Here is a 12,394-nt window from a genome sequence, read left to right on the forward strand (position 1 = left end):
AATAAATTGCTTATTTTAATTTATAAAAGTCAACTAACAATGTGAGTTTATAAGGTATGCTTTTAACTTCATATCTGCATACATACATATTAATATGCAGCTGTAATATTTATAGTTTTATTTGTATTTGTTTATTACCTAAACTACTTACATACATACATTTTTAGATTTATAATAATAATAATAAAGAAAAATTACCATATAGAGAAAACAATGCTTTTTTGTTTTATGACTTTTATAATGCTTTTTAAAAATATTCATCTTTGTAGCAATGTGTGTACGCAAATCTATATATGTATATGTATGTATCTATGTGCATATGAAAACTAATTTATACTAAGCTTATTTATTTAAAATAATGAGGCATTTACGATTTACAAAGCAAACTTCAACAAAAATGTATATATGTAGGTCATATATTTACTTATTATTTAGTCCTAAGTTTGTATATTTAAAATTTTATTTGAATACATTTCAGGCAAATGCATTTTATGAATGCTTTAATAATGAACCCAAAGAAGAATAGAAAGGAAGGAAATCAAGGTAGAATAGGTACACACGCTTAAAAAAATTTCTTCATTTTATTAAAATTTATATAAAACCAAATTGTTCAGAAAAATTGTCTACTTTTTAATTAAAATTTAAATAAAGCTAAGTACAGTTAGTGTTAAAGATGACATATGAATTTGGAGATTCAAGGAATTTTGCAGCGTAACCCTTGTAAGAGATTTCTAGCTGCCTTTTTTAATAAAATTGTCTACCTCACCTGTGCACTTAGCAGGCGAGGCTCTGACGACCCAAAGTTTCTCACTGAAGTAGACGGTTGGTTAACATAGAAGGTTCAATGTGGTTATATCAAATCATTCCCGAGATGAGCGGGCTAGTATCTGAATCAGAGCTGTTCAACCCATATACACTTGTAGCACTTTTGTTTTTGTTTTGTCCTGAAAAATAGGCACAGATATAAATTAACACTTTGAATAAAAAAAAAAGAAATTTTTATAGCACTCCCTTATGCCCTCACATATAAATTCGATTCATACAAAAGGGTCTGAATTTCATATGAAAGTGCAAAGAAAAATCACTGCCATATCAAGCCAAAGCACTTCGGTATGATATGCAAATTTACACTAACAAATTGAAAACAAATATTTTTTCAAAAATATTGTATTCATTTATTAAAGGGACCATCAAAATTCTTTAAACATATATTTTCTTTTTTTTTTATTTAAAAAAGTTTCAGTGTACACATACTTTTGTACATGTATTGATTTGCACTTCAATATAAAAATTTCTGAACAGCCCTGATCTTAATGGTGCTATTTTCAGTAACGCACAGGATCTGTATACCGCAAAAGGACCATCAATTTCGATAAAACTCTCCGAAAACCTTTGGGGATTCTCATTATCGCTACAAGAGGAGGAAGATATGTTTTTTTTTCTAACAATACAGCAACAATTTTACAACGAGTAATCATGAAATTTTCTGGAAGTAGATCTCACAGATTTTTTTTTTTTTTTTTTGAACAAATTTAACAAAAAAATTTGGTTTGTTCGGTTAATACACACAAATCCACATATATTTTAAAAAGTGTGTATGTCATTTTACGGAATGAAGTTTTGCATATCCCATATATATAATACTCCTATATTGCTACAAAAGGCTAGGTACATTCCCAAACATCAGAGTGCCAATATATTGCTGTTTAAACGTTTTCGTTTTTGTATTCAATAATCGAATGTACCTAAATTTGAACTTTTTCTTGTCACACTTATGCTGCTACAATCACAAAAATTTTATAAGGTGTCTTGTTTTGATTTCGAATTCAAAACACATTGCGAGCATTTTCTATTAGCAATATAGGAGTATTACATACATACATATATGACATATCCAAACTGGTAAAAGGTTTAAAATCGGTTCAGAGCTCCATAAGTTACAGTCATATTAGACACTAGACAACAAATGCCAAGTAAACCTTTACAATTTTATAATTTTTTCAAAGTTTGTTTTCCTGAGGATTTCAAAAGATCAGTCAGTTTTCAACATATTAAAAAAAAATTAATGCTTATTGAACTGATAATTGATTTCCAGGTCTGATGCAAGTCAGGGTTGGTACACTCCACCTATGAATTAGTGCATAAAGATAACACCAAAGTTAAAAAAAAACCTGAAAAGACGTGAACAATGAAAGTTGCTTCATTGGAAAAATTTCCACTGCTGCGTTGTGTTCCTAGTTAATACATACCTTATTGGAAAGGTCCAGGGAAAATCGAATATCATTCTTAGTTTTTCAAGGTCTACAAGAAAAATGGCATCACTGCCCAGGTGTTTTCGCTTTTGTCTTTTTTGTAACACTGTGTTATCAGGTCATATAATTCCTTGTACAGAATCCAGAAGAGTAACTTTGTTGCGCAAGGATATAGTGGCCCTTAAAAAATTAGCAGCATTTTATATGAACACTCTGAAAAACCTTTATTTCTTCTACCACTTTTTCACATTCTTTGCTCAGTCATCATAAAGTTTCCACGTGTTGATGCAACATGTTGCTAAACATTTACGCAGCATTTTTATTTCTAGTTAAACAAACGTACGGAAGGAGTAATGGTAGTTCGCCGAAGAACAAGTATTATTAGTAAATATCAAAGAGAAATATCTCATGGGAGAATGAAGTTGTAACTCTTCCAACACAATGCGCTGAAATATCGCCGGTATTCTCTCAAATTTTAAGTGCAAATAAAAAGGAACTCGGGCATGCTGGACTACAATACAAGTATGTTAAGCGAAAATTGTACGTGCACGTTACTTAAATTTTTACTATATAAAAATTAGTCAATTAATAAATATACGAATACTAAAAAACTCGTGTCTTTAAAAAATTTAGTCATAATCTGCGGGAATAAGAGTACTGAATCCATTATAAGTATATATAGTAATTGTTTTCGAATCAGTGCATTCTCCTTTTTAATTTTCCTAAATAAAATCAATTTAAAAGTGCAATAAAAATTTTTAAAAATTATCTGTTTAATTTCAAAAAATTTTGAACCTTCTTTCCTTCCTGCTCCTTTGTGTAAATTTTTTATTCAAATGTAATGAATCCATTCTATTTTACTGTGATGGTCTATAACTTTTACATACGTACATACATACTTTTCATCTTTCAATTGGGCCTTTTTTTCTATAATTTCTAAATTTTGCCTGCTCGCTTAGTTTTTTTTTTTTTAAGTAAGCAGAAGAAATTTAGAAACGATATAAAAAAAGGTCCAATAATTGATCTAACAGAAATTATTATCAAATTATTGAGTATTTACTAAACACGATATAAAAAATGATGGATAAAATAATGGAACTTGTTACATTGTTTTATTCTTATGAATCTTCAATACTGAATTTGTCAGCTAATTTTTTAAATTTATACATAATTAGTCCATACCCACTGACTGTTATTGCATTTCCAATTCAAATTTATCAATTAAGTTAAGTTTAATAGTTGCGAGATATGGCATAGACAAAATCTATCCTTAACTGTTAGTCGAATAAGATGAAGTGGTAGGGTTTTCTGATTGACAAGTAACACATGGGTTTCCTACCTAAAATACATGTAGTTACTGTTAAATGGCATAGTCTTTGTGACATTTTCCTCCAAAATGTAAAATATTACCCTTATTGTGACTTTAGGCTGAGTTTAAAATGGTGAGTCATTTAATAAGCCCTTTATCTACAAACGTTGAATTTCGAAAGACTTGTAGCTCCATAGGTAATGTCGAAAATACACTGAGCTCCATTAATGTGAACAGCAAAAATTTACATCTCTATTACGCGTGTCGATCGCAGTAGACAGTAGACCGCTTTGCGATAGTCACTTATTTTCACAATGAAAAAAAAGTGTGTTTTATACATCGTAAAGTGAAAAAAGTTTCGAATAAGCTAGTTTTATTGCAGTAAAAAATCGAGTTAAAAGCTGGCCTGGTGAGGATATCTTTGAAATAAGAACATATTGAAGTAAGCGTCTAAACTAATCTGTAAAACTCTTTTCTTTTTTAGCTGGTCTCAATACCTTGAATGGTCTTTCTGCATGAAATGATCATAAAGTCAAAAGGAACTTCCTTAAATGGTCATTAAACTCCTTATAAAAGACCTTACGATCATTTGAATTGGCCATAAAATAAATTGACATTATGGCTGTCGATCTTATATCACCCCACCGTAATAACAATACTCAGTTTATAGCTACGATTATAAAATATGAATCAACAAAAACTTTTGCAAATTCTCCTTTTTTTCTATTATAACTTTTGTCTTATATGTATGTTTTTTTAATTGGTGCTGGAGAAAATTATACTGGCTGCAGAACTTAACCGGTCTGGAACAATATTCTATAAAAGCGTGCAATTACTGGCTAGCGTGCAAATACTGATGAGATTTATATCATGGGCCTAAACACCCGCGCCGTTAGTTCTGCTTACTCCAAACTCGAAAAAGAAGCGGTAAATATGGGTTTGATGGAATGAGGACAAAACGAAGTACCTGCTGTTATCGAGAAAAGAGTCAGCGCATATGCGCCTTGGCAACCACGCTACTCTTGGCAGCCATAATTTCGAAATAGTAAAAGACTTCGTTTATTTGGGAGCCAGCATCAACATTAGCAACAACATCAGCCCTGAAATCCAGCGAAGAATCACTCTTGCCAATAAATGCTACTTTGGACTAGGTAGGCAATTTAAAAGTAAAGTCCCCTCTCGGCAAACGAAAATCATACTCTACAAATCACTTATCGTTCCCGTCCTGCTATATGGTGCAGAAGCATGTTGTCATGCATCAGCTGAAACGGCTATGGGAGTGTTCGAGAGAAAAGTTCTTCGAAAGATTTATGGACGCGTTGGCGAGTAGCGAAGAAGATTTAACGATGAGCTGTACGAGCTATACGCAGACATCAACCTAGTCCAGCGAATTAAAACGCAGCGGCTACGCTGGCTAGGCCATGCTATGCGAATGAATGATGACGCTCCGGCCAAAAAAGTGTTTCTATCGAAACCCGCCTATGAAAGCAGAGGTAGAGGGCGGCCCCACCCCGTTGGAAGGACCAGGTGGAAAACGATTTAAACTCCCTAGGTGTGACCAATTGGCGCCGGTTGGCAGAGAGAAGGAGCGTTTGGCGCGCCTTGTTGGACGGCCATAACCGTTTAACCTATTAAGCGCTAATTAAGTAACTAAGTAGGTATATGTTTTTGCTCTCAACCGAAACCATCGCAGTAAACCTTTACCGTTATAATAAAGAAAATTGTTTTGTGGTATAGTAATTTAAATTGAAAAATCGAAAAAAAAAATTGTTTGCAACGAATGAAAAAATTAAAATAATCGCATTGAGAACTGCAAGAGTCCTCACATGCCATATACAAAAAAGTGTAACCTATTTACAGTTTCATGAACACTAAAAAACATTGTGCTTGCCCTTAAAGGAAGGGCTAGGCTACCTACTACTCCCTCAGTAAGACGTCGCCTATGGGAATGAGGAAGAGTACACCATAAGCATTCAAGACGCCTAAAATGAAACAACACCGGTTGGAATGATCACACCGCGACACTCGAGGACAGAAGAACTCTAAATGCAAAGAGCTCGTTAAACGCCAAAGAGATGAAATATATGCCGATAATTGCACTACGAAAACAGTGAAGCAATACAATTTTCAATCTATTATTGAACCCTATAGAAATTTTTGGAGGACATTAAAGCAAGAAATATGGAAACACATCCAAAGCTATAAGAGAACTTCGCAAATGTGTACAATCCGCATGATAAACTGCCATATTTGGAGAGACAGCGAAATTTTTTCGATTCTATGCCCCGACTAATTGAAGCTGTTATCAGTGATGCCAGATAAAATATGTGAACTTACACATAGAAACTAAAAATAATTCCCTAATTTCTCACATCTTTAATAAAAAAAACTATGAAATTCCCACAGAGTTTAAAGTATTTACTTCTTCTTTTGGACGTTGTGGCAGCGCCCTGCCTCAAGTGGCACAATGTAACCGACTAACTCGTTCATTTGTTTGCCCGAGTTCTTGATGAGCATTTTAAGCGTCGAGATCTAAAAGCTGCTTAGCTACAGAAGCGATATCATCAGCTGAGTGTAATACTTAAATTAGTAGAATAGAAGCATACATATACTACATTAATTATTAAGAGAGGTGAGAAGTCTTTTGTGATATAAAAAAGGCAGTCCCAGCTAACAAATGTGTTTGAGTGAGAGTTGCAACGATGCATCGCACGCCTTAAAAAATGCTTTGTATGGATAGTCCGGTATATATTCTAACCAGCCACTATGCTCTTCCTCCTCCTGAATGTGATGAAATATTCCAAACTATGTGAAAAATTCGTATTTGTTTTTTACACAATCAGCGTTACAATACACGCAAGTCGGAAAATTTTTAGGGTACTAAATAAATGTACGCTGTTGTGATTTGTGCAAAATTCGGATGACTAGCCAATTTGACAATTGTTTCTTGAGTTGCCAGAAATATAAATATTTTATCAAGTACGAATGCAAATCAACGAATCATGTCACAGTAGAAGCGCTGTTTAGTTTTAGTTGTATTATGATCAGCTTTTCATGCATAGAGAAGAAAATCCATTTTTTTTTTTATATGGAAGACAAAAACATCTCCCTTTTTCCCTATTTTTAATTTATCTAGTGAAATATCCCTCAAAAAGTGTAACTTCCCACAATCTGGCGGCACTGGCTGTTAGAGGGCAAAAGGAGGATCAACAAAGTACTAAATGCTTCTTGTTTGCATCGATAAAAAAACCAATTGGAATTAAATTGAATCTAAATTTTTTTATACATAGGCTAAGTGCAGAGCTCTGTTTCTGTGTTTATTATAAAATACAAAGCAAATTCAGTACCAGCTCTTAAGTTCCAACTTTTTTTAACGACAAAACTCCATCGCCAAAAATATCTAAAACAGTATCAAGTGCGCTGAAAAGTATGCAACATTTAGTATCATATGGACATAAAGAGTTACCGCCTAAGTATAGGAGTTAGGCCGTTATTCCTCGTGACTATTAGGTACTAAACGTTGCATACTTTTCCGCGCCCTTGATACCGTTTTAGATATTTTTTGGAATAGAGTTTTAGCGTTAGCGAAGGTTGGAGTTCGGGTGCAGGTGTTGTTATTCCAACAGCTGATTGCTTCTTCTTGGTATTTTCGATACAACGCCTTGGTACAACAACATCTCAGTTAAGCGCCAAATACACGACACGAACATTTCCGCGAACATTCCGCAATCTTGTTCGCAGCTTTGGCCATACAACATACGAACTTTTGGCCGAATATTAGTTCTCTTTCAGACAGTGATGAATACGGACAACAATTGTGCTGCGATTAAAGTCGCATAATCATTATTCTTTTTAATTCTATTACAATAATCTTTGCTTTTTACTTGCCACAATTATGGCAAAGATTTATACATTTCAATAAATTCACTCAAAATTTTTTATTATCCATTTTACTTTTCCGCGCACGTCAGTTCCGTTCAGAAATTACTACGATTATGAGCTATTTCGCCATACACGCACGAACAGTTCGCGCAAATGTTCGCCAAAAATTAAAATATTTTGGGTTTTGGCGAACATTTGCGCGAACTGACAAACACCACCATACACGACAGAAAAGGTCGCAGAAACATGACATAACGGGAATGTTCGCGGAAATGTTCGTGTCGTGTATTTGGCGCTTTAATTGAAATCAATGAAATTCTTGTGCTCAGCGAATTGTATTCAATTAGCTTTGCCATCACCTTGTATGGATTCGCCTTGAGTCGATGTTTACTTATATTTATATTTTGCGTGTTTTTTCGACAATTGGGTATGTTAAACAACTATCCCTCTCCTCATAAATGATCCGGCAATCGCCTTTGCTCTACAACATACATATTTGCATCTTTCACGACTAACAGATTATATCATATATTGCTAATACCACATTTTGAACTATACATTTTTAATTTTTCTTTTGCAATGTTTTTACTTCTAAGTGCTTACTGTCACCAATCTTATTTCGAGCTCTATTCCTATTACAATTTCTCTTTTAATTTTCTGCACAAAATATTAGAAATATGCTTGTTCTTGCTTTTATCATTTCATATTTAATTCTTTTTAGCTTTGTTAGTATTGCCTTTTTTCATTCAATCTAACATACTTCGAAAACACTTTCTTATCTAAACTTATATCCAATTTCACTATTTAATTTAGATTCATATTTTTGTATTTTATTAAATTTCTTTTTTGATTATTTTCATGCTTCTTCTTTTTGTATTTTGTATGTATATCAATTAATTTAAAAAATATATATTTATATATTTATGTACCTTATTTTTTTTTTTTTTGTAATTGTATTGTTTTTTTTAGTTTTGTTTGTTGTTTTTAAATAATAATAATTAGCGTAAAAATTACATTTACATTTAATTTGAGTTCATTTGATTTTTGTTCTGTTGTTGTTGTTTCTGTGGTTTTTGTTGCTGTTGATTTTGTTTGCTGCTGTTTTTTCTTGAGCGTTTGCGTTTTCAGCATTTGCTGTTGCTGTTGTGATTGCTGTTGCCGCTGTCAAACTTTGTTATTGGCTGGACGTGCAGTCGCTTCATAGGCGCCACGCCCCAGCGCAGTATAAGCATCCGCATATAGCTCAGGATTTTGCAGCGATGGCGGCCGATTATAATTTGCTGGTTGCGGAGCGACGCCTGCGCGTGTGCGTTGAATAAGACAATTTTTTTATAAAATAAGAGAATTTGATTAAAATCATGTTGAAAAAGTTTATAAAACGTTAGTGAAATATTAGTATGTTACGCAGTTAAAGAATAGAAAATTTATATAATGATAAAATAAGATTACACACACATTCATACACGCGTTGCAGTTAGTAAAATAAAATATATCCAGCAGACTTGTGCTCTTCTTGATTTGGCAATATCTACATTTACTTCGGGCTCCTTTCGGAACCTCTAGGAATATCGTATAAATAAGAAAAGAAAAGGGTTCAAAATCCGCTATGTCAACTCCCAGGACCATGCTGCACTGATGGGATTGGCACGCAGTACCACGTTTCGCAGCTAAAATTTTTCATAGGTGGAGTTGGTCGATCTTTTGCTAAGCGACTGTCCAGCGCTTTGACGCTGCTAAATTATCTTTCGTAGAAAACTTAACGAGATGGATATAGTGAGACATTGGAGTTTTTGAAGACTCGTCGTTTTGCGCTTATTGGAAAATAATATGGGCTGCTTCGCTATATTTCCTAAATGAGTCTTTGAGCCTTCTGAAGTCCCCCAAAACCTTAGAATACTAAGGGTTCCAGTCGAGGGCCATAATAACATATGAAGTAATCACTTTTATTCTTACGAGACGTGGATGGTTCTATGCATATCAAAGTTGCCTAAGTGCATCATAAGCAATTCGAGTAATATTTTTTTCTAGCTGTACATATTGATGTGGTTGATACAAAACTGTATGCATATGTATTCAGAAAGAGGTGGCTACATTGTACAACAGCCCTGCCCTTATACAAGAAGGTAACCCTGATATTTTTCTGAAAGGTGTCATTACACAGATGAATTTTCTTAAAAAATCCAAAGTTGAAAGCCTTATAGATTTATCACGACTCGACCAAAGACCTCTTGTGATGCATTAAGTTTTAAGCGCAACTAAAAAATAACTCGGACGTGCTGCACTATAAATATGCGAAAACGATCGGTACGATGTCCGTTCTCTGAAAAATACCTTGTCTACTGTGTTGTAAAAAACAAATTTATATTTGTATGTACTTTGCCATTTTTCATCATTTTGATTATATTGGACATACCAGTCGAGGTCCATCACTTTTGCAAAGGTGGCAGGGGCCCTCGCACTCGTGCAAACATTTTCATTTTTTTTTAATTGTTGGCCCGGTTTATCTTTTAGGCAATTCACAAGGTCTCCTATTCGTCTTGTATCGTATTTTAGGGAAGTTTTAATTATTTACACAACATAAAACCTTACAATGAATATAACACTCTTGAGGATTGTCTATAAATAACTCAGATAGAAAATATTTGGTATATGAGCTATACAGATTGAGATAAAAGCAATTTGAAGAAAGTGACAAATCTCGCCACATATGAAATTAGGACAGTAATAACTATACCCTATCGGTCGTATAGATTGAACTGTAACCAATTTAAGTAAAGCTGATACACCGTCAGGTTTTATCTCAGGATCAGATTAAAGTCATGCACGTTTAGTTTTGGAACTATGGAGAAAATATTTCACTTTTGTGCGATCACTTTGAATGCGGGGCTATATTACAACGATTTGAGGTTGCTTAAGGATCTTATCGGAACTAATTGGGGCAATTTCGGGACTATTCCAGATCATTTCGATAACTTTAAGATCGTTATGAAAAATCGAAAAGGGATTGAAACCTTTCATTGCAGCTTTGTGAAAATAGGTTCAAATATTCGGTTATCCAAATAAAATCTATCTAAAGGTGCAATTCGTATATTAAATGTTAAACGTGAGTACCTGCCATCGTATGGTTCAACTTCACGATGTCAAACATACAACGGGTATAATTGCGTGATCATCCGCCCAACAGAAAGCTTCATGCTCCCTGTCAAATCCTTCAGTGCGTTGGTACCAAATTAGCTTGTAAGCGCGTGTACAATCACAAGATAATATACCATGGTAATATACAAGGTCTATCTAAACCCTTTTCCATTTAATGGATAATGGTATCCTGTTGCACGGCAACTCCACCGTGAGCTCCAATACCATTATAATCTAAGTATAAATAATTCCCTGCTTCATGTTTGCAACTTCGAAAGTTGAAGAGACCGCAATATTCCGAAGAGAATGCTTTATTTCCAACTTCGAAAGTTGAAGAGATCGGAATATTCCGAAGAGAATGCATTATTTCCAACTTCGAAAGTTGAAGAGACCGCAATATTCCGAAGAGAATGCTTTATTTCCAACTTCGAAAGTTGAAGAGACCGAAATATTCCGAAGAGAATGCTTTATTTCCAGCTTCGAAAGTTGAAGAGACCGCAATATTCCGAAGAGAATGCTTTATTTCAACTTTCTTGTTGGGCCAAATATATTCTTTATGCTTGGTTTTATGGAGCTTTACGGCCGAGAAATTAGAAGGCAAAATTAAATTTTCCTTTTCCCTCCTACGCGTTTCGACGCTCCCACGTCTTCCTCAGTCTAATGATTTTATTTGAAAAACAATTCATTAACAACAAACATAAATACAATTAAATAACATTAGTTTGGAAAATAAAATCATTAAACTCCCTGGAGCTCCATAAAAGCAAGCAGAATGCTATATTTCTTACATCGAAAGCTGAATGGCTTTTCCGGATTCCCACGGTACAGTTTTTATTAACTATAGTGATAGGGTCGCGCAAGTTAGACACAGCGTCCCCATTGCGCTCCTTCGAGTAATACCCCACCCTGGATTCGATAGCCATGGTATTTTGGTTACCTTTTATGACCGGTATACCTGCCGCAGGCATATTCTTAGCCCCTTACCCGTAGTGAGATCCTTAAAGGGGCAGCAATTGGAAATAAAGTATTTGGGACCGATTATATCTATAGAGACAATATTGAGTTTTCGATACCTTAAAACTTCAAGCAACATTCGACATTCATAACCCGTACTATTCATTATAAATAATTAGTTATTCATAAATAAATGTTAGTATTAAAAAAAAATAATATAAATTCAACAAATAAAGATAAATATTAGTTTTAATATAAAAGTAGTTAATAAATATATAAAAATATTTTATTTAATAATATTAATTAATTTTAAAAACCCAAACGCTGGTACATGCTGAAACAAAACAACAACATTTCATAAAAAACAATCACAATGAAAGATCTACAAAAAGTCGTTTTTCCTCAATTGTAGTTAAAATAGAGAAAAACAAATTAAAAGTATTGAAAACTAAATAAACGATGCAGAAACAAAATTTTTAAAATTTATTATATATAAAACAATAACAAATGCACAAATGCTTGACGAAACTAGTTAAAATGCTTTAGAATAAAGAAAATAAATTTTTAAGGATTGGAGAGTGTGTCATACCAATTTAGTATTAATGAAAACGTGGAAAAAATTTTATATGTATGTAGCAATTGTTGTGGAGTGATCAATGGGTATACAAATGTGGGATCAGTAAACCATCTTGCGGTGTTTTTTTGCGTTGGCCTGTTGAGAGCGCTGTGAGGACTCTTTCGAAGAGCGCCCAGCACCACTGGCCGATGAAGTGTGTGCAGCTGGATTACGGGATTTATTACGTTTGGCGGCCGGTGCTGTGCACGATTAACGGAGTCATACATTTGTGGAGTATTAAAAGAA

General features: G+C 33.8%; 1 protein-coding gene across 7 annotated transcripts in view; it reads right to left on the bottom strand.

Moving 5' to 3' along the window:
• Positions 1 to 1,471: 1,471 nt before the first annotated feature.
• The window catches only part of kuz (zinc-dependent metalloprotease kuz), a 678,429-nt gene continuing 667,506 nt past the window's right edge, over positions 1,472 to 12,394 (bottom strand). For 5 of the 7 annotated variants that reach the window (XR_010949517.1, XR_010949515.1, XR_010949516.1 and 2 more), the window contains exons 12-13: positions 12,122 to 12,348; positions 8,607 to 8,741 (exon numbers count right to left, since the gene is read on the bottom strand). Coding sequence is in view for 2 of the 7 variants with exons in the window: in XM_067765619.1 (XP_067621720.1) it covers positions 8,608 to 8,741 (134 nt within the window). In the remaining 5 variants the exon portion in view is untranslated. Of the gene's footprint in view, positions 8,742 to 12,121; positions 12,349 to 12,394 lie in introns of all 7 variants that reach the window. The other 2 variants (XM_067765619.1, XM_067765620.1) reach the window with 1 other exon arrangement.

Source organism: Eurosta solidaginis, chromosome 2 (genome assembly GCF_040869045.1).
Source record: "Eurosta solidaginis isolate ZX-2024a chromosome 2, ASM4086904v1, whole genome shotgun sequence".
Taxonomy (NCBI): domain Eukaryota; kingdom Metazoa; phylum Arthropoda; class Insecta; order Diptera; family Tephritidae; genus Eurosta; species Eurosta solidaginis.